At 55.6% G+C, this 23673-nt stretch overlaps 3 protein-coding genes across 5 annotated transcripts; 2 read left to right on the forward strand and 1 right to left on the reverse strand.

Annotated features, from left to right (window-relative positions):
* Positions 1 to 5003: 5003 nt before the first annotated feature.
* Positions 5004 to 6004, reverse strand: TSSK6 (testis specific serine kinase 6). The gene has a single exon (XM_077777024.1). The coding sequence runs from the start codon at positions 5850 to 5852 to the stop codon at positions 5004 to 5006; it is 849 nt and encodes a 282-aa protein (XP_077633150.1). The 5' UTR covers positions 5853 to 6004.
* Positions 6005 to 6182: 178 nt separating this feature from the next.
* On the forward strand, positions 6183 to 14566 carry NDUFA13 (NADH:ubiquinone oxidoreductase subunit A13). Of its 2 annotated transcripts, XM_077777100.1 has the most exons (6): positions 6183 to 6798; positions 10792 to 10938; positions 12347 to 12425; positions 13647 to 13718; positions 14081 to 14150; positions 14373 to 14566. In XM_077777100.1, the coding sequence occupies exons 1-6, from the start codon at positions 6705 to 6707 to the stop codon at positions 14490 to 14492; spliced, it is 582 nt and encodes a 193-aa protein (XP_077633226.1). In that variant the 5' UTR covers positions 6183 to 6704; the 3' UTR covers positions 14493 to 14566. The 2 variants fall into 2 exon arrangements, with proteins under 2 accessions (XP_077633226.1, XP_077633227.1); XM_077777101.1 differs by lacking the exon at positions 10792 to 10938 and having other exon boundaries at positions 6203 to 6798.
* A 564-nt stretch (positions 14567 to 15130) lies between these two features.
* On the forward strand, positions 15131 to 23097 carry YJEFN3 (YjeF N-terminal domain containing 3). 2 transcript variants are annotated; one of them, XM_077777097.1, is made up of 6 exons: positions 15131 to 15247; positions 18666 to 18774; positions 20852 to 20962; positions 21184 to 21297; positions 21376 to 21535; positions 22832 to 23097. In XM_077777097.1, the coding sequence occupies exons 1-6, from the start codon at positions 15189 to 15191 to the stop codon at positions 23038 to 23040; spliced, it is 762 nt and encodes a 253-aa protein (XP_077633223.1). In that variant the 5' UTR covers positions 15131 to 15188; the 3' UTR covers positions 23041 to 23097. The 2 variants fall into 2 exon arrangements, with proteins under 2 accessions (XP_077633223.1, XP_077633224.1); XM_077777098.1 differs by having other exon boundaries at positions 21376 to 21526.
* Positions 23098 to 23673: the final 576 nt, after the last annotated feature.

The following is a 23673-nucleotide window of genomic DNA, read 5'->3' on the forward strand; positions in this document are numbered from 1 at the left end:
GGGGGTGGGGGGGGCAGGTGTTCTTACACCAAAAACTCAAAGAGTATGCAAGCATTTCTATTCCTCACATTTTTCTGTGTGCCTGGCAAATAAATACTTGTCTTATACTACCCTGAGCTGTTAGCCCTCTCTGTTCAATGACATGGGCCAGATTTTCCAAATCCTTCAAGAAGGAGCACCTGGGCTGGCCTCTTTCGTGGGCAAACAGACCTCAGTTCTATGCAGTAACTCGGGATCAGGCATCCAGGCAAGAGTCACCTCTGCACTGGAGGGGTGTGCCAGGATGGTCACGCCCCAGCTGGAGTTGAATGGGTCTGTGACTCAAGGGCCTGAGTTGAGCTGTGCTGCGCAGGTTGGCCCTCAACCTCAGCCCATTAGAACCTCGCTCATCACTGTGCTCAGGAACCACCTCTGTTCACCTTGCGTGGCTGGACTTCTACCAGCCTCTGAGCTATTAAGTGGGCCTCATGAATTCAGTACAAATCCGACCGCCACTGGTGGAGGATGGGGCTACAGGCCCTGGCTCTATCTCCTCCAGCCCAGGGTCCCTGGGAATGATCCCATCAGGGGCCACTTACTGTGACATGTAACTTTTTTTTTTAAGGGGACAAGAATGTGAGATGCCTTAATCTTTTGTTCATTTCTACTGTATCAAAACTCCTACTCTCCCCCACTTTTTTTTTTCTCTCTTTGTGGTGTAACTTCTCTGATAAGACCCAAATAAGTAGTTCTTTGATGAGGCTTATGAGGTTATAGGAAAGGCATATTAAATCTCTGCATGTGGGGTTTGGACATATTCAGACAAGATAATGTTCAGGGTGTTCTCCCAGTAGCAAAGCCCATCTCAAAGTTGGCCACAGTGCTGGGATTCTGGTCTCCCGATGACCCCTGGGAGGCCGCAGGACGGAGAGGACCTGGTTCCTAGGAGCAGTGAGAACTTGGGAGCCTTCAGTCCCAAATGATAAAGATCCGGAGTTACCTGTGACATGAAGTCCCAGTGGCAACTGGAAACTGTTCAAGATGTTAGCCACTCTGGGAGGGTGAAGGATTGCATGTTTGAAATGGCCATATGTGTATACATGCATGTGCACATAGATACATGTGTGTCCACTTAGTGCCACCCATTGCTCTGGTCATCCTGCCCATGTCATGGGGCCCTGGTCCCCCAGTGTCCCAGCCGTGATGTTGGGACCCACACCTTTGACAAGGCCAAAGTTGCCCTCCTTCCAGGGGTAGCCTCTGGTCCTGTCTGCATCCTAAGACCCTCATGAAGCAAGGGTTGGCCCCAGTGCAGAGGGAATGAAAGGCAACTGAGTTCAGCCCTGCTGTGTTATGGCTCCTGTGTCCTACATGTCATTTTCCTGTGGACAGAAAGACATGGGGAGGAATTTTCTATATAATTTAAGTATTCTCATCACAGGGGTGTAGATCATGAAAAAGACAGTTGTTGCTTCTCCACCATAGGGTTTTTATTTGATGCCGAGCTATGCTGCACATGATGGTTGCCTAAAAAACTTGGACTGAGTTTTTTTTTAAAGGACAGCTGAAGTTTTATAATACTTAACAATGAAAGTGTAATAGACAGTTACACTAGTGCAGGGTATTTGGAAGGTGGGGTTTTTGGGGGTGGGTGGAGAGATTGTCACTTGTATTTATTGTGACTCTAAATCTTTGATAATAAATGTAAAAAGTTGACCACCAAACCGGAATAGAAGTTCCAATGAACAGAGGCTGGAATCAATGGCTATACATTGTGTCATGAGGAAGTCTTAGAATCTGAAGGAAAATAAAGAAATGGACAATGTGTTGGCTGTATTTTTCTTTTGTCCCCTCGGTCCTAGTTTCCCTGCATTATTTTTGTCCCAGCTTTGGGGCAGCTTGGGACTGGGGTAGGTGTAGTAGGGTCATCCCTTGTTCATGGGAAAACAATGAGACACCTGCTTCTTGGGCTTCTTTCAGACTTCATTCCCGAAAGTGTCTGGAACACCTCCCCAGAGTGGACACTGTGGCTTTGCCTCTGGGCCTCCCATCTTCACCAGAACCTGCAGCTTTGTGGCCTACTTACCCACAGAACTGACGGAGGAGAGTGAGGTTCCAGTGAGTTTTGCCCATCTGCTGGTTCTTAGCCCCTTCCAGCCTCCACCCTGGAGTGGTAGTTTTTTCTGGAATCTTCAAGCTTGGCATCTACATTGGGTGTCTTTGCTGCAGGACGTTACTGCAGATGTGGGTTCTAGCACAGAGCTGTCCCGCCAGCTCTGAAATGAGCAGTTTCTGGTGTTGATTTCATCAATATTTGCTCTCAGGTATCGACACACAGTTTCAAAAGTTATGCATAAAGTGAGACGATCACTGGTAAATTCTAATGTACATAAAATATGAGCCTGTTATTCCTAGGTGCTTCCCCCCCCCCCTTTTTTCCCTACTTTGTCTTTTTTTGTTAAGACCTTCCTGCCTCTGGCCTGGGGTGGGTGATTGTCCTCTCCAACCACCACAGCTGGCTAGGTTTCACATGGGCAAGACACAGAACTGCTAGAAGACATTACAGAAGCCCAAACCTGTCCCAGTCCACCTGTGACACCTCCTGACTGGTGCCCCATGACCCAACACTGGCTGCAAGCAGCACACTTATGGGGCATTAGGGGCTCCAAATTCAGCCCTCAAGTGAGCTCTCACTGAGACAGGCACAGGTTCCTTAATTGGTCAGGGGTGAGTCTCAAGCAGCTTTTCCAGCCAACAAATGGGACAATTGCCCTGGTCCTTGAGGCCTTGTCCCCTCTGAACTGAGCCATACACAGGTCTGTGGCCATGGGGTAAGAGGAGCCCCAGGCCCCATTGCTCACACAGATTAAGGATAGAAAAAGGTGCATGCCATACCCCAGATACTAGGACCCCACCTTGTGGCAAGGGCAAGGAGGGAAAGAATGGATTGTCAGGGAAGAGGTGACTTGTTAGGCCAAGTCTGGACTGAAGAGGAGGGGGAAAGTGGTACAGGGAATGGCAACAGCCAATGCAAAGGCTCAGAGGTGAGGCCAAACCTGGAGTCAAGGACAAGGAAGGCAGTGTGTCTGGACCACAGGGGAAAGGGATGAAGAAGTGGGTTTCATTCTGAGGATGGTGGGACCCTTAAGAAGGCTCAGGATGCCATCCTTTGATGAGCCACAGCCCTTCCCAACTTCCATTTCCCAAGGTTGTTCCCACTTCCATTTTCCAAGGTATGGTCCAGACCAGAAGAGGCGCCCTTCTAGTGTGAACCAGAGGGGTTGGGTTTTCTGTTTCAGGTCAGATATGAACCAGCCAAGACTAGCAAGACTAGAGGGCTTCCCCTCTTTTAGCCTCAGTTGCCTCATCTATTTGAAGGGGATTAGGGAAGAGCTGGTACTTAATGCCAGGGCACCTGAGAGCCACGAAGGGTGAGTGAGGAGGAGCAGGGCATGGTCAGACCCACAGATGATCACCCTCCTTGGGGACTGTGGTGTGGGGCTCCGATAGAGGCCAGCAGGATTAGGGCTTAGGGAGACATCTCACACACCCCAAATGAGAGACAGGTGCTGTCACCAAACCCAGTAATCTCACTGCAGCAAAAAATGATCCCCAATCTCCCCCAGGCTCTGTGGGGTTCTCTGTCCAGATACACACCTCTCCACCTCTTCTCCCTCCCTCTCCATTCCAGCCATAGACCTTCCTGGCATTACCCAAACACACCAGCTCCAAAGTATCTTGGGAACACTTCTCTGTTTCCAGTAGCTGATTCCTTCAGGATTCTGCTCAAATGTCTGCTTCAGTCCTTCCTTGGTAACTCGTCCTTCCCCTCATGCAGCTTTCTAGCACAAGTTACTATTCTTTTTTTTAATTTTTTTTTTATTTTTTATAGCTTTACTTACATTTTTTTTAACAAATAGTTTATTGTCAAGTTGGTTTCCATATAACACCCAGTGCTCATCCCCACAAGTGCCCCCCTCCACGCCCATCTCCTCCCTCCCCCCCCACATCCATCAGTCCNATTTCATTCTTTCTCATTGCCATGTAGTATTCCATCGTATAGATAAACCACATCTAAGTTACTATTCTTTAAACGCCATGCACTTTTACTTGACTTTTTACTTGCCTCCTAGCTGAGGGCAGGGATGGATCCAAGTCTCTCTGCTAAGTCCCAGAGCTTGGCACACAGTAGGCATTCAATAAATGTATGAAGAAAGGACTGAAGTAACCAGCTTGCCCAGCAGACTAACGCTTTACGCTTGACTCTCCCCTACCCCTACCCCAAACAACTTTACCAAGGAAGGGCCCTTACTAAGAGTTTCCACCACCTCCCCAACTCCACTCCAGCCATTTCTGGTTTCAAATTCCAGGTGTGTTCTTGGGCAAACGACATCTGTACGGGCCTCAATCTCCTCATCTGTAAACGCTCAGTTTATGTTAAGACAGGAGGCCGCCACCCCCATGCGGTTCCATCCTTAAACACTGGCAGGGGGCTGGGATCATTGCTCCCCAGACCAGCAATTCCATTCCCATCACAACCCTTGGGATGGGCCCAAAGCCCTTTCGAGTCGACTGAGGTTGGGGAGCCCAAAAATCTGGTTTGAATCCTCCCAATTCCCTTCTGAGACCTAGAGCAAGAACTTCAAGGAGACTTTTTCTACAATGGGGGCGCCACGACTGCCTTCCCCTGCAGGATGACTCCCGCCCCAACCCCGCCTCGGTAAAAGGGGGCCGTTGCCAGAGGCAGGTGCGAGGAAGAGCGAGTTTATTGCAAGTTCCAAGGAGGCAGCTCCAGGAGCGCACCGTCCCTCACCCGCATGCACGGCTGTCTTGAGAAGGACGCCCTTCGCACGCGTCCACTCGCAGGTAGCTCCTCCAGGTAGCCACGGCCTGCCCGCAGCCATCGCTCATTCCGCGCTGGCGCAGTGCTTCCGTTTCCTCTCGTCCCTTCCCCTACCGAGGCCTTCTCTTGGGGAACAGAGGAAGCGCTTGCGCCCTGCCCTCGGTATAGTTGGGGAGAGGAGCTAGATTCTAAACAGGGGCGACTGCAGCCCCAACCATCCAGAAAAAGGAAAAGGGGGGCGGGGGGCGGNCTGGCCCGCTGAGGGCCTGGCGGACGGGCTGAACTGCAGCAGTTCGGCGATCAGGGCCTTGCAGCGCTCGGACAGCTCGAGGCCGTCGGGGTAGAGAACGCCGCGCTTCTGGCGTCTGGGCAAGCCAGCGATGTCCGAGTCGTCGAAGGGCATGCAGCCGGTGACCATGACGTAGAGCACGACGCCCAGGCTCCACACGTCGTATTTCTTGGGGTCGTATGGGATGCCCAAGAGGACCTCAGGCGACGCATAGGCAGCCGAGCCGCAGTAGGTGGTGCTCAGGTCAGGATAGCCATGTGCCTGGCGGCCAAAGCCAAAGTCAGTGAGCTTCACTCGGCGCTCGTCAGGGCTCAGCAACACGTTTTCGCACTTGAGGTCACGGTGCACCAGGTGGTGGTCATGCAGGTAACGCACAGCCCCAGCGATCTGCGCGAAGAGGTCGCGCGCCTGACCCCCAGGGATGCGCCCGTTGCGCTGCACTGCCTGCAGCAGGTCGGTGGCAGCCGCCTCCATCACGATGTACAGCTTTCCATTGCACACCTCGATGAACTCGAAGACGTGCACGATGTGCGGGTGCCGCACGCCGCGAAGGATGGACAGTTCGCGGGGCAGGAATTTGTTGACGAAGTCAGGCGGCGCGCGCCGCCGGTCCACCACCTTGATGGCCACCGTGCCCTTGTACTTCTTGGACGTGGCCACCTTCACCTTGGAGTAACTGCCCTCGCCTATCGTGCGTCCCAGCTTATAGCCGAGTTCGCTCAAAAGTTTGTCGCCCGACATGGTGGCGCCAGGGGCGCGCGGGGAGCAGGAGGCGGCTGCTGTCGGAGGGCGGCCGGACTCCAACCTCGGGCCTAACCCATGGTGCTTGGCACCTGCACCCCCGCACCCCCATGTGCCCACTCCCGGGACCCTGCCGCTGCAGTGCCTTTTATTGCCCAGGTAACAGTTTCTGCCTTGTGAAGTGACTGTGGGCGTCACCCCGCCTTAGGGTGGGGGCCCCCTGGACCCCGCCCCGCAGGGCCTCCCAAAGGCCATCAGGCTTTGTGACTCATAATTGCTCTGAATGCTCCAGTTCCCATGAGAGACTATTGGCAAGGGGTCTCGACCATGACTGGGGAGCAAAATTTGTGTCTGGCACTGGGGAGGCTCCTCATGAGTCAAATGTGAACAGCAGTCGTCGCCCAACTTCGTGTACCTTGACCTGGCCGTGTGAAGCTCTGGGCTGCCCTCAGTGACCCGCGATGGGGAGAAAACGAGAGGGAGCTTAACGGTGACCTGGCTCCCTCAGGAGCTTGGGGTCTCTGAATGACCTAAGCATAGCACCATGGCGAAGGTGTGAGTGAAGTCTTCTAGGGCAAGGGCCCGGGCGACCAGACGAACTCCAGCCGTCTACACCGACTGGGCTAAGCCCCATATGGGAGAAGAAATAGAGAGGCCTCAGCTGCAGCCTGGTCGCCCAGATGATCCCTGAACCCATTCCCGGAGCTCTACCTCGCCGTAGGATCGCTACCCTAGTATCCTAGGTGCCCTAGTCCCGCCTGAGACATGCGCGGTACGTTCCGCCACACTCATCATGGCGGCGGCTGCTGTACGTAACTTCCGCCCGCAGCCGGAAGTACGGGTCCTGGGAGCATGGCAGCGTCGAAGGTGAAACAGGACATGCCCCCGCCGGGGGGCTATGGTCCCATCGACTACAAGCGGAATCTTCCACGTCGGGGACTGTCGGGTTAGTGCCTCACTGTGTGTGGGTGTCAGGGTTGGGGCTCCAGAGCGCCGCGGCGGGAACGGGACGCCCGGGAGGCTCGCGGGCCTCAGTTTCCGCTGCGGTGTGACGGGAGGTGGAACCCGAGGATCCCTTATCGCTTCAGTAGTAACGATGGTAACTGCTGCAGTTTGTCGAACGATTACTAAGCTTTGCTTTCTTAACAGAACTTACCGGGAGGTCCTTCCCACTGTTTCCATTTTACAGTTAGTTAAACCGCATAATTTAGCCCGTGCCCCGAGCCCTCGGCCACACTTCCGAGTGGGGAAACTGAGACCCGGGGGAGGCTGCACCCAGGGCCATCCAGAGTAAAACTGGTTGCGGAAGCCGGAATATTGAGGGAATTTAGATGTTCCTCTCTGGTAGTCCCTACCTGTGAATGTCCCAGGAATATGTATTCTTAAGTTTTTCAGATGTTTTAATAACATTTAAAAATTTTGTTACTGGGTTCAACACAGAAAAATGTAAAAAAAAAAAAAAAAAAGGTAGAAGGGGCACATGCTTTGCACCCAGAGTTAACAGAGAAATACAAAATTTTTAACAAGGGTAAATACAGTTCTCATAACTCTTGGAACTTTATACATTTAATATTATGCAAATATGCCTCAATTTTTAAAAATTATGGACTTGGTAAAAAAAAAAAAAATTCAGCCATTGGGAAAGTTAGTATCAGGTAAAAACTCAAGCTCTTCCCAGCCCCTTCTTGGCTTTTTTGTATCCCAGAACTGAGGTTGGCAAACTTTTTCTGTTAAAAGCCCGATAAATACTTTATGCTTTGGGGGCACCTGGGTGGCTTAGTCCTTAAGCATCCAAACTTTGGCTCAGGTCATGATCTTGCCATTTGTGAGTTCGAGCGCCACATCGGGCTCTGTGCTGACAACTCAGAGCCTGGAGCCTGCTTTGGTTTCTGTCTCCCTCTCTGCCCCTCTGCCCCTTCCCTACTCATGCCCTGTGTCTGTCTCAAAAATAAATAAACATTAAAAAAAAATTTTTTTTTAATTTATGCTTTGCTAGCCAGATGCTCTCTGTCCATTGCTGCTGCTTTTTTTTTTTTTTTAAACAACTGTTTACAAACCTAAAAGTGTTCTTAACCCAAGGGTCATTACAGAAACAGGTTACAGTCTAGATTGGCACCACATCGGCACTTGACTCATCCTAGAACAGATTGAACAAATACAATGTGGTCTAAATGTCTTCATTTCTTTCCTCAAAGTATAACTTCACACCCAGGCCAGTGTACCCCTCAGGTGTATGGCATGAAGTCTGTTTATACATGCGCACCTGTGTGACCTGTACCCAGACCAGGCTGCAGAAGGGTCCCAGCCCTAGGTCCTCCCTGGACTCCTCCTAGTCAGCATTTCTCTCTCTCTCTCTCTCTTTTTTATGTTTATTTATTTATTTTGAGAGAGAGAGAGAGAACGGGACAGAGCCCAGTGTGGGGCTGTAACCCACAAACTGTGAGACCATGACCTGAGCTGAAATCAAGAGTTCAATGCTCAACCAACTGAGCTACCCAGGCACCCCTCTGTTTTATTTTTAAGTCACAAATGTATCCTTAATTCCAGTCCTCTTCCAGTTAATGACACACTAGTGCTTCTATAAAATTATCTTTGGTTGGGCCTCTTGGTTACACCCCTTCACACCAACTTGCATTGTAGTGCATACAAACCCATCCCATCTTTCCTGGCTGCAGAGGAGTGAGGACGAGACCCTTCTGGCCGCGTGGTCTTTGTGTATGTACCTGCATTCACTAACCGCCTGTTGAATGTGCACATGGCACTGAGCCCTGTCTGGAGCTCACAGCCTATCAGAGGAGATAAAAATAATCACACCAGAATTTCTCATTTTGGTAAGGCCCCAGATAACCAAGGCCTACTTTACCCAGGGTGGGCTGAAAGGACATCTCTGAAGAATCCCCAAGGTGGCGGGAACAGCAAGTGCAAAGGCCCTGCTCTCCATCCTCCCCTCCATCATAATCCTCTTTGCTGTGTCCCTCCTGCAGCCTTGCTTTTGAGCCATGTTCCCATTAGTCCTACCCTCCCTTGCTCCCATAAGGCACCCAAGCCTGGCACCCACTCCCCTTTCTCTGCCTAGATCACTTGCCACTAGTGTCCTAGACCATGCCAAGCTGGCTCAGGCCACCTTTAATCTACGCTGTTCCCAAAGTGACTGCTGCCCTCATCTTTTCCACACTGCGCTCTTCTCTCCACTCCCTCCTGTGCTCAGTAGGTGGCCCTTTATTTTTTTTTCCTTTGTGTCTTTAACATTTTGATTGAAATTCACAGACCAGACCATTCACCTGTTACATGTGTACAAATTATTGATTTTGTAGTCTATTCTCAGTTGCATAACTCTCCCCAGGATCTAAGTTTATAACACTTCCATTACTCTGTTGTCCAAAAGGAGACCCCGCGGACAGGTCACTCCCTCTCCTCCCTCCCTCAGCTGCCAGCTACCACCAGTCTGCTCTCTGTCTGGTAGGGATTTGCCTGTTCTAGACATTTCGTAGAAATGGGTCCTACTCTGTGTGGCCTTTGGTGTCTGGTTGCTTTCACTCAGCAGGGGTTTTTTTTAGTTTTTATTTTTAGTATTTTTTTTTAATGTTTGAGAGAGAATTTGTGAGAGAGAGAATATGTGAGCAAGAAGGGGGGACAGTGAGTGGAGTGGTAACTCCACATTTAACATTTTGAGGAACTGCCACACTGTTTCCAAAATTGTACTGCTTTACATCTCTGCCTACAGTGTTTGGGAGTTCCAGTGTCTCCATGCCTGGACAACACTGATTATTTTCCTTTTTTTTCTTTCTTTTTAAAATTCTAGTCATTCTGGTGGGTATGAGGTGGCATCTCACTTTGGTTTTGATTTGCATTTCCCTGGTGACTATGTTGAGCATCTTTTCATGTGTTTATTGGCCATTTGTATAACTTTCCAGGAGAAATGTCTTCAAGTCCTTTGTACTTTTTTTTTTTTGGTGGGGGAAGAGAGAGCTGGAGAGGGGGCAGAAGAAGAGGGAGAGACAGAGAGAATTCAAGCAGGGTCCCCAGTATTAGTGCAGAGCCCGATGAGGGGCCTGAACCCATGAACGGTGAGGTCATGACCTAAGCTAAAATCAAGAGTCAGATGATCTACCGGCTGAGTCACCCAGGTGCCCCTGTACATTTTTTAAATTGGGTTGTTCATCTTACTACTGGGTTTGCAGAGTTCTTTATACGTTTTGGATGTCATTCCCCTATCAGCTACAGGATTTTCAAAGACTTTTCTTCCATTCAGCTCCTTGACAGTATCCATTTGTGGCACAAAAGTTTTTCATCTCCTTGAAGCCCAGTGCATCTATTTGTTTTCTTCTCGTCACTTGTGCTTCTGGTGCCAATGCTAAGAAGCCATTGCCTCATCCAAGGTCTCAGAGACTGACTCATCTGTTTTCTAAGAGCTTTATAGTTTTAGCTCTCAGTTTGAGGTCTTTGATCCGTTTTGAGTTAATTTTTGTGTATGGGGGAAGGAAAAAGGACACTTTATTCTTCTGTGTGTCATCGTCCACTGATCCAATTTGCTGAAGGACTGTTCTTTCCCCACTGAATTGTCTTGGCATCCTTGTCCAAAATCAATTGACCGTAAATGTGAGGGTTTATTTCTGGACTCTCCGCTCTGTTCCATCGATGTACGTGTCTATCCTGATGCCGGGCCACACAATCTTATCGTGTACTGACAGCTGTGTGTTAAGTTTTGACATTGTGAAGTGTGAGTCCTCCAACTTTGTTCCTTTCCAGAACTGTCTTGGTTAATTTGGCCCCCTGAATTTCACAATCTGCTCCTCAGTTTCTGTGGGGCTGGTAAAGGGGGAAGGTTGGGATTCTGAATGTGGGGTACTGCACTGAATTAGTACCTCAGTTTGGGGAGTGCTGCCATGTACAGAGTGTTCAGTTCCAGTACGTGACCCCAGGATGTTTGTTTATTCAGGTCTTCTTTCCTCATGGCCTGCACCCCCTTCTGGGCACATCCGTCATCAGCCTCCACCACCAGACGGGCAGCTCCTGAGGCACAGACCCATGCGGAGGGTCTGGGGTGTCGGCCTCACCACTGTCAGCAAGAAAGAGCTGCACCATTGTAAAGGCCACCTTATTCTTGGAATTTATCTCATGCGGGGGCCAACGTGGGTGCCTGGTGGGAAGGTTTCCATGAGGACAGCCCAGGCCTGTGCCCTGGGGCTGGGTCAAAAGAAGAGGCCCCTGGGCTGCTCTGCAGCTACTGAAAAGAAAGAGGCAGCTCGTCTAAGACGCCCCTGCCAGCACTGGCGGTCTCCCGTGTGTAAAGAGCCACAGGTGCACTGGGAGCTGGTCCGGGGCGCTGGGGCCTCTCCAGAGAGGGTCTGCCTCTGTGCACGGGAACCGGGGTGCCCTCGTCCTGCCTCCTGTAACATGGAAGGCTCATCTAACCAGTTTCTCATGCATCTCTGGGTCCAGCAGAGGTACCAGAAAAGCCCTGTGCTGGAGCAGAGCTGCAATAGAGACGAGGACCAGGACAACAGAGACCTGCTCCAGTATGGAGCAGGGCTGGGACTCCCGGAGCCCCTACTGTGCACCCCCACAGGTTCTAGGGAGTGGCCTCCCCCACTATTTAACTGGAATTTGACCTGGCTGAGCTTGTCAGCTTTGCCCAGCAGCCACAAGGCCCGTCCAGGGAAGAGATCACAGCTCAGGAGATGAGAGGGTATGGGGTGCGCCAGTCCCAGCCAGGACCCAGGCGGCTTGGGCCTCCCTGAAGACCCCAGCAGGCCCACGGCCTGTCAGTCAGAATTATAGCACAGGGGCCTCCTGGTGTCAGGAAATATTCCTGGCAGCCTCTGTCCCCTGGTGCCCAGGCAGGGGGCTTGACCCTTCTGGGCCAGGAGGCAGCAGCACCCCCGGGAGCCCAGGGGTGGCTGGGCGGCCCCCTGCAGGGCACTGCCTGCCTCTGGCAGCCCCTCCCAGTTCCCTGTGGGCAGCACTCAGAGAAGCGGCCCAGGCAGCCAGGAGCCACCAGGGAGCTGGGCCCAGCTGTAGACATTGTCCTTCCCTGTGGAGGCACCTGCTGACTGCAAACCCAGCAACCCTCTAGAAGGTTGTGGAGCCGGGGCCGCCCAACCATAAACAGCAAGACCTTCGGGCCCACCCTGTAAGCCCCACCCAGCCTGTACCTTCCAGAAACTGTGGCATGGGGTGGGGGGTGGGGGTAGAGTTGTGGCAGCTGCCTGGCTGCAAGACAGGTGAACGAGAGTTGTTTGCAATTGGGAAGGACGGGGTCCGAGGGAAAGGGCAGGTGGACATTCCACAGAGACAAAAAAATAATCTGAAGAAAGACGCACTAGAGATGGTACTGGCCATTTCTAGGAGGGAGTCACTAAGACTTTCACCTTCTCTCGCGTCCACATTTCCGGTGTGTTTGTACGGCAAGCGGATTGTGCTTCATGAGAAGAAACTACAAGGGGTGGCCTTTCCCCAGGGCAGGTGCTGAGCTGCTGCCCCTCTCCCCGCAGGCTACAGCATGTTTGCTGTGGGCATCGGGACCTTGCTGTTTGGGTACTGGAGCATGATGAAGTGGAACCGAGAGCGCAGGTAGGCCCTGGGCTGGGGAGCGAGGGGTGCACCTGTGGACTTGGTGTCCCTTGGGGCCCTTCATCAGCCCCTCAAAGCTCAGGAAGTATGGGCCCTCCAGAAAGGAGTGGTAAGCACAGAGCTCTTTGCCAGGTGTTTCTCGGCCTCCGCTGCTAGGGACCCGAGGGTCAGGATGAGGACAGCCCATCGGGGAGGGGAAGGGGGAAGGGCAGGCTCAGGACATGCTCTTTTAGTGGGTTTTTGTCAGCGGTAACCAGGCAAAGAGGACAGTAAGGGCTTAGAAACAAGCCACGCAGCACAATGGCCGTGCCAGCCACATGGGGCCTGAGGGACCAAGGCAGATGGTGGCCTCCATTCAGACTCTTGCTGCCTCTAAAGCTGGCAGGATGCCCTGCCAGGTGACCCCTTCTCATTGGCCCCTTACTGGCTGGGCCCCTTTGCCCTGCCCCACCCTGTGTTAATGTGTCATTAGCACCCCTTTGAGCTCATTTGCCCCCCCCCCCAAGTCTGGGAATCCCCAGGGGTGGTGCTGGAGAAGGCCCACCTGTGTCAGGTGCTCAACTCTGTTGAGGGAACTCAAACCAGGTCCATCTTCCCAGGATGCACCACCCACGGGAGTATGGACACGCTGACAGCAGTGTGGGGCTGTGGTGGGGGCGGGGATGCTCCTCTGGGTTTGGGAGGAGGGGAGGAGGAATAAGGGCTGAAGTTCATCCAGACCCTTCCCTGTGAGGCTGTGAGATTCCTGGTGATGAGGGGCAGGGCCAGGGGCCACATCCTTGGGTGCCGCCCCCCCCCCCCCCCCCGTATAGATGGGGCTGGTGACTTGGAAGATGCAGAACTGGGCTCACACCCCAGGGTTATTTGACAGGAAGGGGATATGGTTTTGTAAGGCCCAGAGCCCTGTGATGAATGTCCCATCCCCTGTCCGGGGTTCACCACAGTCGTCAGGCCAGGGCTATTTTTAGGATTAAAAAGTAAAGTTTTTAATTGAAAAGAAAATGCAAAGCCATCAGTCTTGTGGACCAGTGTCTGTGCCAACTCATGTGCCCATGCCCCCCGCTTCTCATCATCTGGTGGGTACAGCTTACTCCCCAAACCCTGCCCCACTCACTTGCCTCTCTGCCAGCCCCTCTCCCTGCACGTGACCCTGAGTCTGAGGCCACATCATCTCCCCCCTACTCCAGCCTCATCTGATCTGTCGGTTTTGGGGTTTCACAGGCGCCTGCAGATTGAGGACTTCGAGGCCCGCATTGCGTTGATGCCACTGTTGCAGGCAGAGAAGGACCGGAGGTGGGGCTGCTGGAACCAGAGTTGGAAGGTCACAGGCCTGAGTGTCCCAGCCTGCAGTGCAGGACATGGCCAGAATGCATTTGGGGGCTGACAGCTCTGTCCTGGCATATGTGGGGCTGCTGTCACCCTTGGAGAGGGTCCCACACTTGGAGACCCAAGGGCTAGAATGGGGAGGCTCCCTGGAGGAGGAGACATTGAGCAGGACAGTCAGCGTTTGTAGGGGGAGAAAAGGACCAGACAGGTTGGCACCTGCTGGGCTGGAAGTGGCAGGAGGTGATGTGATGGGTGGCGACAGGGAGGGGGCGGGCAGGGATTCCTCGGCTGCTCAGGCCCGGCCCCCACCTCCCATTCCATCCACACAGGGTTCTGCAGATGCTTCGGGAGAACCTGGAAGAGGAGGCCATCATCATGAAGGACGTGCCTGACTGGAAGGTGGGCCCTGGGTAGGGAGGGCGGGGCTCCAGGCCCGCTGCGGGAACTCGGCCTCCCGGGAAGACCTGGAGCCCAGAGGGGTAGTGGGGGCCGGGCGTGAGGAGGGGAAGACAGCAGCTTGTGCCGTAGGCACGGTTGTCACCAGGCCTGGTGGGGTCCCAGTAGGCAGTGGGGGCCTGAAGGGGTAGCTGCCCGCCCACCCATACCCCACTGTCCCCACAGGTGGGCGAGTCTGTGTTCCACACAACACGCTGGGTGAACCCGGTGATGGGTGAGCTCTATGGGCTGCGCATGAACGAAGAGATTCTCAACAGCACCTACGGCTTCATTTGGCACACATAGCGGCCGGCACCCCTCTGACTACTGGACCCCTGCGCCCTCCCCCCTGGGAAGAATAAATGCTCTGGAGACCTGTTTGCCTGTGTCCCAGCGACTGAGTGACGGCTAGTGGGGCACCATTGGGTTACACGCGGCCTGGGGATACAGGGTCTAGATCTGGGGTCTCTGCCGAAGATGCCAGGTAGGGTGGTTTCAAAACCTACCCAGAGACTGCCCCTGGATCCATCAGCCTTGGCTCACAAACATGCCTGGATTTTCCTACCTCTGTTGACGTCCTCTTCAGCAGCCCACCCCTCCAAGCCCGGGTTCTCCACCCCGCACCATGGGCTCCTCAGTGAATGGGGGACCTGAAGAGCGGAGCATGGGGTGGAGGGGCGGCAGAGGCAGGTTCCGTTGCTCCTAGGCCAGGACCGCATTACAGGGCTAACAGATTGCTACCCATCCGTTCCTTGCCCTGCTAACACCCACGTCTCTACTCCATTCCCTAGGCAGCTCCACTTCGGGCACGAAAGGGTTGAGTCCGCCTCCACCCGCCAGCCAATCCCTGCGCGCAGCGCCTTCGCGGCGCTGCCTGATTGGCGGATACGCAGGGTGGGTGGGGAGGGAGGAGGACCGAGGATACCCTCCTCTGCCCTGGGATGCTCTTAAAAGGCGGTGGCGGTGGCGGCCACGCTGCGCGCGTCCCGGCTCACCTTGGCCATGAGCAGCGCGGCCCGCCCGGACCCAGCGGAGGCGCCCGAGGAGCGGCGTTTCCTCAGGTCAGCCAGGGATGGGGACCTCAAAGACCATGGCAGGGATGCGGCCCGGAGGCAGGGGCATGGCTGGGAGGGGGCATCATGGGCAGGATAGATCAGAGGAAGGGGCATGGCTGGGATGGGGCCTAGGGGGATCCAAGGCCCACCCCGCATTTCGTTTGAGAAACGAAGCCAGAAGCCAGCTGCTGCCAACGTCTCCTAAGCTGAGTTGCCAGGGAAACTGCTTTCTCCTCATTCCGCCCTTCTGAATCATTCAGCAACACCACTAAGCTCTGCCATCACCCGTCAACCCAGTCAAGGCCCACCTTCCCTTTCCATCTCACCCAGGGACCCTGGAGCTCCCACCCTTCAGCTCCCCTACTTCCCTGGGAAGAGCCAGCTGTTAGCTCCTCAAACACTCACACCCCTCTCAGTGACCCACCTGCTACTATCTTCTTGACCAGAGAAGGAAACTGAGGCCCGGGGAAGGAAGCCACTGCCTGAGCCAGGGCTACGGGCTTTTTGAGCACATGGGCCACTTGCCGGTAGTTTGTTGGGATTTGGGGTCTGAAACAGGCCGCCATGGCTGTGTCTCCCGCCTCGTTCAGAGTCCTCATCTTGTGTCCTCCTCTAAGTCCTTGTGCCCCAGGACTCCAAGCAGGGCTGTGGACCTCAGTGGAAACCAGATTCTTCTGCAAATCTGTCCTCAGCCCACTGTCCACTCAGGCCCTCGGGGCAGATACTGTCCAGTGACTGGCTGATGTCCAGACTGAGCCTGTAGACCCAGCACATCCTAGGCAGAAGGAAGCTGGAGGTGGGATTTCATCGGGGGGGGGAGGGGGGCAGTGGGGTGGGGTCTCAGATGCCAGCTGAGGGGTGATGGGAGCCGTGGGGTGGGTAGGAATGGAACACGGCAAACAAGGGGAGAGGAAACAAGGAGGTAAGAGACATAATGGGCGTGTAGGTGTGGTGAGGAATTTGAATAGTCTCTGAATACTGGGGAGTCCTAAGCAGGCTTGAGGCAAGTGGTGATGTCATCTGGCATTCACGTTTCAAAGCCCCCATGCCTCTTGTGTTGAGGAATTTGGGGGCCACGAGACCGTCGTGGGCAGCCAGATGAGCAATGGCGGTGGGCTGGTGGGCAGAGGCCTGACAGTGGAGAAGCAGACGGAGTCAAGAGAGCAGGGAGGGCCTGGCGTGGGTGCCCTGGCCTCAGCTTTCCCTCCGAAAGGGCCCGCTCCTGGAAGCATTTTGGGAGCATCAGGCCCAGTTCCTTTGAAAGCAGGCCACTTCAGCCTCTCTGCTTGTGGGAAATCCTGGTCCTCAGCTCCTCGCATCTGGGAGCTGATGTTGGGAGAAGCAAGAGGCACTGCCATAGCTGAGCCACCTGCCCTGCCCAGTCCCACATGGCTCTGCCCTGTTTCCCTCCCCCGCCGGCCCTAATTCCCACTCACACCCAACCCAGAGCTGCCACTGTCCCCACTCCCAGGCTCCTAGCCTGAACCATCCTCCGCCCATGGAGTCCCCATTATCGCTCTAATGACCAGTTAGGCAGGGAGATAATGTTCCAAGTGGTGGCCTGAAGCCAAAGCTTTAGGACAGAGGAAGAAAGCGAGGAATGGGTGGTCCTCCCACACTCCTCCTCTTCCCCCCGCCCTCCCGTGGGGACAAAGCCAGAGCCATCACAAGATGAAGGTGGAAGAATGAGCCACATTCCCAAACACCTCCTCCCATGTTCTTCCCTGGGACCTGGGTGGCCTGCCCAGAGGGGTGCTCCTCATCTGTCCCACTGTGAGCTCCTCATCTGTCCCACTGTGAGCTCTTTTTTCCTAACTGGGCCTTCAGCCGTATTCGAAGTCAGCTGGGGTTGAATCTGGCTCTGGTTGCTGTGGTGATTCAGGGCATGCAGACTCCCTACCCTCAGCCTCCATCCATCTCCCCTATCTACGTGGGCCCCCGAAGTGTCTTTCTGACCCAGCTTCTGTTTTGCTTGCTCTGCTCCAGCCACACTGGCCTCACTTCTGTCCCTTGAATCTTCCAAGCTCATTCCCACCACAGGGGCTTGGCCCTCGCTGTTCTTACCATGTGGATTACCTCCCATAGTGCTCCAGGCCAGCTCTTCCAGGAAGTCCTCCCCGATTCCCCATCCCACAGCAGTCCTTACTTAGGCCCCTCCTCCTGCCCGGCCTGACCACCCTGCAAAATTGGACAGAAGGTTGTGGTCTCCTCAGAACTGAAGGAAGGAACCTAAAGATTCATCCTAAGAAAGCTCTGCTATCTGTAGTTCTGCCTCTGCCTCTTTGCTCACACCCAGTCCATGGCTCTGGAGAAGTCTCCAAATGGTAGAAGTCTCGATTTACCCACTTGTTTCCTGGGTGACCCTGGGCAAGTCCCTTGGCTTCTCAGAGTGCTTGAGAATGTTCTTCCAATTCTTCTGGGCCTGGTCCTCCTCCTCCTTCCCCCTCCACCCACCTCACTCTCTAGGGTCTCCTGCAGTGGGGGTAGGTGCTCTTCCCCAGCGGGAAGGAGTCCTGCCTGGGGCAGAGGCCATAAATCCTGCCCAGCTGCCCCAACCCCTGATTCTGGAGTGAGGAACATTTCCAGCCTTCCATGCCAGCTTTCCCTCTCTGTAGCCACTAAGCCCATGCCCCTTGGAAGGCCCCTAAGCCAAGGCCAGCTTGGTCCCTGCTCTTAATAGGACCCCACACTTAGTGTAATGCTGTTGTCATTATCTCAAAATTCTTAAATCTTAAATAACGAGCCCCATGTTTGCATTTTGAAATGGACCTTGAAATTTATCTAGCCCATCCTTCCGGCCTTTATGTTTGGAAAAGAGAAAGCGAAACTCAGATGCGACTGGGACTGAGCCCAGCCACTCAGTGAGTTGACGGCACACCTTCACCTCAGATGAGTAAGCCCCAGTTGTCTGGCCACAATTAGTGCAGGGTCAACAATAGGCCTGATAGCTGTGGGTTCCACACCCACCTCCTTAGGTGAACTCTGCAGCCTTCAAAATCCACCCCCCTAGTCCAGTCTGCCTCCTCCAGGGTTCTGGAGCTTGCCCAGCCGTTTCCACTGCATGGAATTCGCCCATCGCCCATCCCATCGCCCTCTTACGCTCCATTCCTCCTGGGTTCTTCCCGGGGTGGAGGAGGACGCATCCGGGGCCGGGCTCCAATCTCCCGCCCTTTGGGGCAATAGAACCAACCTGCGCTACCACGTCTCCCTCGACCACCAGAGGGCGCCCGTGCCTTGGGCTTCGGCTTAAACCTTCCGCTGTTCCGTTCGACCGCAAGAAGCACGTCTGGTGGGGAAACTGACGGTGGGGGTGGCCTTAGGGCCTAGCTGGGAATATTGGTGGAACATTACTGGTTCCATCTGAGCCTCTCTCTGTCTTTCTCTCTCCGTGTCTTTGAGCGTCTCTCCCCACTCTGTCCCCCAGCACTGCGGAGGCGGCAGCCCTGGAGCGGGAGCTGCTGGAAGATTATCGCTTTGGGCGGCAGCAGCTGGTGGAGTTGTGTGGCCATGCCAGTGCTGTGGCTGTGACCAAGGTATCTAACCCCTGATCTTTGACCTTGACCTCAACCAGATGGCCAGCCCACCAGAGGGGAGGAGGCCTAGCTGCATGAGCCCTGGGGTCAGGATGATCCAGGACTCAGGAAGCCCCTTTTTGTGTGGAGCCACTCCAGTCCATCACTCAGATGGGGTAACTGAGGCCCAGAGAGGATCATCACCGGTCTAAACCAGGCAGGAACCCAAGACCCCAGGTGTCAGTGAAAGTCAGGGCAGATAGAGGAGTGTCCGGAGACTTGGAGGCCAGGGAGCAGAGACTAACACTGCTGAGGGTGGGCCTGCAGTCCGTGAGGTACAGATGTGACTGCCTGCCCCTGCCCTCTCCTGGGTCTCAGGAAGGGAAACCTCGGTTCCCGCAGGCTGAGTACCCCCTAACAACCCCATGCTGCAGATGGGGAAACTGAGGCCCAGAGGCGGGGGGGGCAGGACCTGCATAGTGTGGGTCCTAGGGAATAGTAAGCAGAGCCCAGTCTCAAGGTGCCTGAAAGGGATGCGGGAGTGATAAGCAATGACGATGCCGCTATCCGGTGCTTCTGATCATGTTGCCGAACCACGGGCCTGTTTCCCCCTCCAAGGGAAGAATAATAAACTGACCCGAGCTAATAAACACAAATGCCTTAGAGAAGAGCCTGATGGTGTCAGGGCTCCCACACATAACCTCCTCTGCCTCCCTGTCTTCCTCTTTTTTTTTTTATTTTTTTTTTTAATGTTTTATTTATTTCTAGGAGAGAGAAACAGCGTGAGCAGGGGAGGGTCAGAGAGAGAGGGAGGCACAGAATCTGAAACAGGCTCCAGGCTCTGAGCTGGCAGTCAGCACAGAGCCCGACGCGGGGCTCGAACCCACGAACCGCGAGATCATGACCTAAGCGAAAGTCGGACGCTTAACCGACTAAGCCACCCAGGCGCCCCCCTGTCTTCCTCTTCTTGTCACCCCTGCAGACTTCTTTAAACACACTTTCTTTCTTCATGTAGGCTCAATTTTTTTTTTTTTTTTAACATTCCTACTTCCAAATGAAACATCCTGAGTGAAGGTCCCGAAGGAGAAGGAAAGGGCGAAGCCCTAAAAGTAAACCCAGTGCAGTAAACTCCTGCCTGGCCCTTGCTGACTAGCTGCCATCCAGTTTTTGCCTTGAAAGCCCCAAAAGTCTGTCCAGAGGGCCCTCAGTCCCAGCCAGTGCAGCACTGGTGCCCTGCCTCAGTCTCCAGTCTCGGGGCTCTGGGCCTGGCGTGGTGTGGCCGCAGATGGCTCAGGACCTCGCTGAGACCTGGGGGGGGGTGACAAAAAAGGTATACTTGGCCCTGTGTGTGGCTGGAGGTTAGGGTACAGCCAGGCCTCCTGGGGCACTCTGTCGATGAGAGGTCCCATGTCAGTGTCACTGTCACTCCCATTTGATAGAAGCCAAGTGAGGCTGGGAGAGGAGAGGGGGCCAAGGCCACGCAGAGATTCAGGGCAGGGCTGTGACTCGAACACCAGTGCTCTTAACTCCTGTGTTAAAGAGACTGATGCACAGGCCTACAGAGACACAGAGTCTAGGAGACAGAGATGAGAGCAGAGATGAAGGCACAGAGAGACAGATGGGGACAGACACAGAGAGATACAGAGAAAGATAGGTGAAGACAGAGGCAGATGGAGAGAGGGCATCTCAGGTTGGAAAAGTACCCCCCCTCCGTTCCCCCCCCCAGCTTTGGGGCCTCCGGGAGGGCTGAGGCCTGGAAACGTGGGCGGGGGAGGGGCAGCCACTGCGGTGGAAAAAGGTGGAAGAATGTCTGCAACTCAGGCCGAGAATAAACAAACCACACTCTGGGCGCCTGGTGGTGGCAAGAAGGCACGTGTTCCTGCTCCAGCTTGGCAGAGCCTGAAGCAAGGGCTCTGCATCTCCAAGGAGGAAACTGAGGCCCCAAGAGGCTATGCCCCTTGCCCAGAATGCCTCTCCTCCATTCTATTGCCTCCAGGCCCATGTCCATCCCTTCACTACTCCAGGCCTCAGTTTCCCCGCCTGAACGAGGAGGGATTCCAAGCATTATGCCTTTGCCTTTGCTGTGCCCCCCCGCCAGGTGTTCCCCTTGTCTACTCTCTCCCGGAAGCAGAGGACAGTGCTGGTCGTGTGCGGCCCGGAGCAGAACGGGGCGGTGGGGCTGGTCTGTGCCCGGCACCTGCGGGTGTTTGTGAGTAGCAAGGGCCCTCTTGGCCTCCTAGGGCCACCCCCTCAACCCTGTCCCTGCAGAAATTGCTTCCTCCTCTTGATAGTGTCCCAGGGGGATAGAATACGCCCAGTGTTTGCCCCAGGCAGGGTCTGCTGCCTGGTATCCAGATCTGGGGGCTGAGGGCCAGTAGGAGGCCTGGAAGGGCCCTCAGTGCTGACTCCTTTCTGCCCCTCCCCCACCAGGAGTATGAGCCGACCATCTTCTACCCTACACGCTCACTAGACCTGCTGCACCAGGACCTGACTACCCAGTGTGAGAAGATGGACATCCCCTTCCTGTCCTATTTGCCCACAGAGGTCAGCGCTTGGTGGCAGATGAGGGGGGAGGGGGGGCAGTGCCCAAAAACCACCTTCTAACCATGCCCGCCCTCTCAGGTCCAGCTTATCAACGATGCCTATGGGCTGGTGGTGGATGCCGTGCTGGGCCCTGGCGTGGAGCCGGGAGAAATCGGAGGCCCCTGCACTCGCGCGCTGGCCACACTCAAGCTGCTGTCCATCCCTCTTGTGAGCCTGGACATTCCTTCAGGCATGCCAGGCAGGCGGGGGGGGGCATGTTGGGGCCTTGGGTGGGGGCCCTCTGCACCCCAGCTTCTGATGGCCCCAGCCGGTCTGCCTTTTCTGAGCCTGAGTTTCCCCAGCGTGGACGGCTCGTGCACTCTGGGTGAGGGTCACGTCCATCCCTAAGATGGGGAAGACCGAGGTTGCTGCTCAGGTGATCCCATGTCCCAACCCCTCCACGCCCAGCCCAGCGTGCCCACTTGCCCACCCTGGCCCAGTTGCCCGGGCAGACGTGAGCTCACTCGGCAAAGGCCTCGCCCGTCCTGGCCGCCGCCCCATGCCTGTTGGAGCCATTAGGCGACGGGCAGACGGAACAAACAGCTGCTGGCCAGCCGGACCCTCCACGGGGGTGGCCATATTTGGGGGTGTCCCCCAGCTTTCAAGACCTCAGGGCCACCCCAGCAGGGTGCCACAGAGCGGGGGGTCAGCTATGAAGAGGGGAGGTGTCTGGTCTGAAGGTGGAGACTGGGGTCACAGAAGGAAGGGTTAAAGTCGGAGGGAGGAGGCTTTTAGTTAGTGGCTCCAGACTCTGGTCAGAAGCAGGGGAGAAGCCAGGGTCCCTAGTGTGAAGGTAGAGGCTCGTCGGAGAGGTGGCAGAGGCGAGGGCACAGTGAGGGAGGGGGCGGGGTCCTGCCAATTCAAAAGGCAAGATCTAGTGTGAGGGTGAAGACAGAGATGTCAGGTCGGAGGGAAGGCGCTCTGGTCAGAAGGAGGGGGAAGGACATTCAGGCTGGGTGGGGAGGGGGCCGCACCCTGTCAGAGGCAAGGACCAAGAGGAAGGACACAGGTTTTATGGGCGAGGCTTGCGTGAGGATGGAGGCCAGTCTGTGCTCGGTGGAGAGCGAGGATCTGGTGCGGGGAGGAAGGCTGGCTAGGAAGCCTGGGTGGAAACAGGCTCTAGCCGAAGCGGGGGGAGCTCAAGATTAACAGGGAGGGAGGAACTGGGACAGATGCTGGGTCTGAAGGCAGAGGCTGAGTCAGATGGAGGAGAAAGACTGGTTGAAGGATGGCAGCAGGGGCAGAAAAGTATGAGGGCAGACGCTCTGGTCACAGGAGGAAGGGAGCATCTCCAAGGAAGGGGAGACCCTGGTCTGAGGGCGGAGGCTCAGTACTGTGGGGAGGCAGGTCTGACCGAAGACTCACGCGTCAGAGAGCTGAGGCTGGGTCTGATGGGGAAGGGGAAACTGGCGGCGAGGAGGCAAGACTCTCTCGCCAGAAGGCGAGCGCCCCTCCCAGCTCCCCCTTCCCGCACCCCCGCCCCTCCCTCCCTCAGGCTGGGACGCGGAGACCGGCGGCGGCGACGCCGAGGACGGGCTCCGACCGGACGTGCTGGTATCGCTCGCTGCGCCCAAGCGCTGCGCGGGCCGCTTCTCCGGCCGCCACCACTTCGTGGCCGGCAGATTCGTGCCCGACGACGTGCGCCGAAAGTTCGCTCTACGCCTGCCAGGCTACACGGGCACCGACTGCATCGCGGCGCTGTGACCGCCTCCGCGTCCTCGCGGCCCGGACCCGCTCCAATAAACAGACGTCCCCCCACCACCTCGCCTCCGCCTCCTCTGTGCGCCGGGTCCGCTGCGGGGGGTGGGCAGACTCGGGGAGGGACTTCCCACCGTCCCCGAGAGCCCAAGGCTGCAGGCATGGAGGGTTGTCGTAGAGCGGGGCTTCCCGCTGGCCAAGAAAGCGAGAGCCAGAAGAGTAGAGGGTAGCTTCAGGGTGGGACTTCCAGCCTGCTTGGGGGTGGCCTAACGCCAAGTGGATTCAAGTTAGACTTGATGGAGGACTCCTCGCCGCCCAAACGGCTGCCTAAAGCGTGAGTGTTTGGGCAGCCTCAGGCTCCATCCCAAAAGGCACGTCCCGCAGGCAGCTTGGGACCCAAGAACGGAGAGTGGGTTGAGTGAGGGAGGGACTTCCAGCCGGCGACGGGGGGTGGGGAGGACGCAGGCCAGCCTGAGGGCGGAGGCACAGCCGGACGCACCGAAGGGGGCGACCCGGAGAGGTTGCTAGCTCACCGAAGTCACCCGGGGCCAGGGAGCGGTGCTTGGACGGGGCGTGGCCTGGACGGGGCGTGGCCTGCGGTCACCTCCCGCCCCCACCCTCAGCCCCAGCGGCCGCCCG

This window comes from Crocuta crocuta, unplaced genomic scaffold, assembly GCF_008692635.1.
Source record: "Crocuta crocuta isolate KB4526 unplaced genomic scaffold, BGI_CrCroc_1.0 scaffold77, whole genome shotgun sequence".
NCBI lineage: Eukaryota > Metazoa > Chordata > Mammalia > Carnivora > Hyaenidae > Crocuta > Crocuta crocuta.

What these genes read in the sequence shown, in the direction of transcription:
- NDUFA13 (XM_077777100.1), top strand. Translation starts at nt 6,705, where the DNA reads ATGGCAGCGTCGAAGGTGAAACAGGACATGCCCCCGCCGGGGGGCTAT. An exon ending in AAGTGGAACCGAGAGCGCAG is followed by an intron (nt 12,426 to 13,646) that starts GTAGGCCCTGGG and finishes GGGGTTTCACAG; the next exon opens with GCGCCTGCAGATTGAGGACT. An exon ending in AGGACGTGCCTGACTGGAAG is followed by an intron (nt 14,151 to 14,372) that starts GTGGGCCCTGGG and finishes CTGTCCCCACAG; the next exon opens with GTGGGCGAGTCTGTGTTCCA.
- YJEFN3 (XM_077777097.1), top strand. Translation starts at nt 15,189, where the DNA reads ATGAGCAGCGCGGCCCGCCCGGACCCAGCGGAGGCGCCCGAGGAGCGG. An exon ending in CCCGGCACCTGCGGGTGTTT is followed by an intron (nt 20,963 to 21,183) that starts GTGAGTAGCAAG and finishes CTCCCCCACCAG; the next exon opens with GAGTATGAGCCGACCATCTT. An exon ending in CATTCCTTCAGGCATGCCAG is followed by an intron (nt 21,536 to 22,831) that starts GCAGGCGGGGGG and finishes TCCCTCCCTCAG; the next exon opens with GCTGGGACGCGGAGACCGGC.